This window comes from Rosa chinensis, chromosome 2 (genome assembly GCF_002994745.2).
Source record: "Rosa chinensis cultivar Old Blush chromosome 2, RchiOBHm-V2, whole genome shotgun sequence".
NCBI lineage: Eukaryota > Viridiplantae > Streptophyta > Magnoliopsida > Rosales > Rosaceae > Rosa > Rosa chinensis.
The window spans coordinates 39830855-39834085 of NC_037089.1; the positions used below are offsets into that span (position 1 = coordinate 39830855).

The 3231-nt window shown below is 38.4% G+C and overlaps 1 protein-coding gene across 1 annotated transcript; it reads right to left on the reverse strand.

Moving 5' to 3' along the window:
- Positions 1-274: 274 nt before the first annotated feature.
- On the reverse strand, positions 275-2895 carry LOC112186592 (60S ribosomal protein L3). Its single transcript, XM_024325058.2, has 6 exons — positions 2862-2895; positions 2554-2648; positions 2081-2191; positions 1558-1862; positions 795-1204; positions 275-675 (listed from the first exon to the last, which is right to left on the reverse strand). The coding sequence occupies exons 2-6, from the start codon at positions 2636-2638 to the stop codon at positions 417-419; spliced, it is 1170 nt and encodes a 389-aa protein (XP_024180826.1). The 5' UTR covers positions 2639-2648; positions 2862-2895; the 3' UTR covers positions 275-416.
- Positions 2896-3231: the final 336 nt, after the last annotated feature.

Consider the following 3231-nt stretch of genomic DNA (forward strand, 5'->3'; position numbering starts at 1 on the left):
CTTCATGTCTATGCAGGGTCAAACGATGTTCAGGGGTTGGGGTTAGGCACACTGCTTTAGTGAGCTTCCCGAGAATCTGTGTCAGCCGTGTTTTCGTAGCTTGAAACACAGGCTTACCTTGTTTATGTTGCACTTTCTTTTCATTGTAATAGTATGTGACCAAGTTTAGTCCTAATATGCAGCAGCCATGAACCATATCTAGAATTCACGATTTCAAAAGAACAAAAGATTAAGTTTGAAAGCTGGATTGGAGACGTTCAAATCAGCTACAAAATAAAACTTGATACCTACCATTTTAGTACTTTCAAACAGAGATAAATAACAAAACTGTTGGGTAACATAATCGCACTCACATAGAAAAGCAAAAGCTCCCAAAGCCTTTTTGATAGCCAAACGCTTTCAAACAGTTATTATCCTTATGCCTTGAGTCGTCCATAGTACTTCTGTTTCTCTTGTGTAGTCTGGAAGCGACCATGCCCGAACTTTGAGGAAGTATCGATGAACTTGAGCTTGATATCCTCGAGAGCAAGACGAGATGTCTGCTTGAGCAGGGACTGGCGAAGGGTAACAACCCTCTTCTTGGGTCCAACACAGCATCCCTTGATCAGAATGTAGTCATCTTTCACCACACCATAATGAGGGAAGCCACCAATCGGAGTGATGTCTTTCTCAGTCCTAGATTATCATCAACCATTACAAAAGTGAAGTAATTTTAGGAAACTTGTAAAAGCAAAATATCAAATTATCAATATGTTCAACTTAGACATGAGAGTTTATTAAGTGAAGCTGCTCACCTATCAAACTCAGTGACAGCAGTGTGAGACTCTTGTCCAGCCTTTCCAAGCTTGTAAATTTTCTTGTTCATTTCAGTACGATGATGGTATCCATTCTGACCAGCCCTAGCAACTGTAAATGAGACTCTAGCAGGATGCCAGGCACCAATACAAGCAACCTTACGCAGACCCCTATGAGTCTTACGAGGAAGACGGGTTACACCCCAACGAGTAACAACACCTTCATAACCTTTACCCTTTGTTACACCAATGATATCGATCATCTCATCTTTCTGGAAGACAGCATCAATAGGGATTTGCTTCTCAAAGAAGCTTTTAGCAAATTCAACCTTCTGAGCAATTGTGCCACCATTCACCTGGATCTCCATAAGATGTGCTTTCTTCTGCTTCAATCCCTTCATCTTCCTGATCTGCGCATCATTGTGAGCATAAGTGGTCAGAAAAGTAAAAAAGTAGCGGCTAAGAGATACTAATTACATAAAACAAAGCATATTAAAGAATGTATTAAATCATGTAATTTAACAAAATCGTTTATTACTTATTTCCATGCAAGCTGAACTGAATAAATTGGAACATTTTATAAATAATGACCAGACCAAACTGGTATATTGGCTTAAAACTTCAAAATCTTGAGTGAAAAGTCATTAGGAGCCTTGAACAGAAGTACATAAGGGCAGAAAGTTCAGTTGATTTACCCAAAAAAAAAAAAAAAACATCCACACTTTGCTTTGAATCAATTCAACAAGTCAAGTATTATTAATACCTGAGTGTGAGCCAAAACTCGGATAACAGTAGCATATTTAATTAGTTTCTCAAACTGTCCTTCAATATTCTTCTTTCCTTCATCAGTTTCATAGGTCTTGGAGTATTTTGCGAAAGCCTTCTTCTTGGACTTGCACCAGTTCTTGTAAAACCTCCTCTTAACCTCCTCACTGAGATGTTGAGCCCACACCGTGTTCAAAGAACGAAGGCCACGTGGTGTCTTCACATAACCCACAACACCAACAACAACCATTGGAGGAGCCTCAATGATAGTGACAGCCTCGCATGTCTCCTTCTTGTGAAGCTCTAAGGAAGTTTGGTGAGAAATTGTACGTTAGGAATTAATAATAATAACAATAATAAATAATAAATACTGGTCCACAAACATAAAAGACACAGCTGTAAAATTACAACTCGAAAGAAACACACGAGATAAATTTTGGACGAAACAAACAAGAATAAGAAATATTGTAAACCTAAAAATGAATGTGAAACCAAAAGACATCAATTGGAAAGAGGCTTACTTGACCCAGGTTTCTCAACATCCCTGACAATGTGAGTCATCCCAGCCTTGTAACCTAGAAAAGCAGTCAACTTGCAGGGCTTGGACGGGTCATCCTTGGGGAAAGCCTTCACTGCATATCCACAGGGTTGACAGAGCATTAATATAAATAAATACAAACATATACATATACATACATAAGAGAATACAAACTAGCAAAGACAAAACTTGCTACCGAGACTTGAAGAATGTAACTAACAACAACAGGATTGAAGAAAACCGTGTGCCAAATTCAGCATTCAAAATGTAAATAAATTTCTCAGGAGAAGAAATAGAAAACAAATGTTGTATATTTTTAAAATAAAAACCTCTTCACACGGCGGCTAGCCCATGTAGGCATTGCAAAATATGAAACAAGCTATGCAGACTTGAATTTCATAATCGGATTGTTAACAAAGACACAAGAGAAAACCGAATGAAAAGGGACAAGTATACCTTTTCCTCTATGACGAGCAGCTCGCTTCCTTGGGAGAAATCCAAGGGATCCATGTCTGGGGTGCTCAAACTTCCTGTGAGACATTCTTCTCCTCCTTTATTTGAACAAACACAACAAATTAGCACACCAAACCAATTACAGGATCTGTAGATCAATTTCAACTCATCAAATCAAAGTACTAGTGCAGTGAGATGAATGCTTGTATTTAAGACTTTAGTTTACAGAAACAAAACATGCAGCCACGAAATGAAACTAAACAACTCATGAACCCTAGTTTTGCTGAAGGAAAAAAAGAGCAGCGGCGAACCTGAGCTTTCGAGCAGCGGCGAAGTTCGAGAGCTAAGATTAGGGTACTTTTAAATACTGGTCTACTCTACACCTTCTTTGAATTCAGCGAAAGCCCAGTTTTTGGGCCCAAGACGAATAATTTGGGTCAGATATTCTCTCGAGATATTTAATCCGAACCTCTTACATTTTTTTATATTTTGGATATTTATGGAGCCAAAAGGCCCAAGCAACAAACAAGAGAAAAGAAAATTCATAATTCAAGCGGTTTCACACAAGTCATTAAGAGCAGAATTCACAACTTGTGGAGGAGGTTGTTGAAAATAATGCACTCCAAACTCAAACCCTAATCTGGACTTGGAGAGAATATTAGCTACCATGTTGATCTCTCT

What these genes read in the sequence shown, in the direction of transcription:
- LOC112186592 (XM_024325058.2), bottom strand. Translation starts at nt 2,638, where the DNA reads ATGTCTCACAGGAAGTTTGAGCACCCCAGACATGGATCCCTTGGATTT. An exon ending in GAGTTTTGGCTCACACTCAG is followed by an intron (nt 1,205 to 1,557) that starts GTATTAATAATA and finishes AATGATGCGCAG; the next exon opens with ATCAGGAAGATGAAGGGATT. An exon ending in GCTGTCACTGAGTTTGATAG is followed by an intron (nt 676 to 794) that starts GTGAGCAGCTTC and finishes ATGATAATCTAG; the next exon opens with GACTGAGAAAGACATCACTC.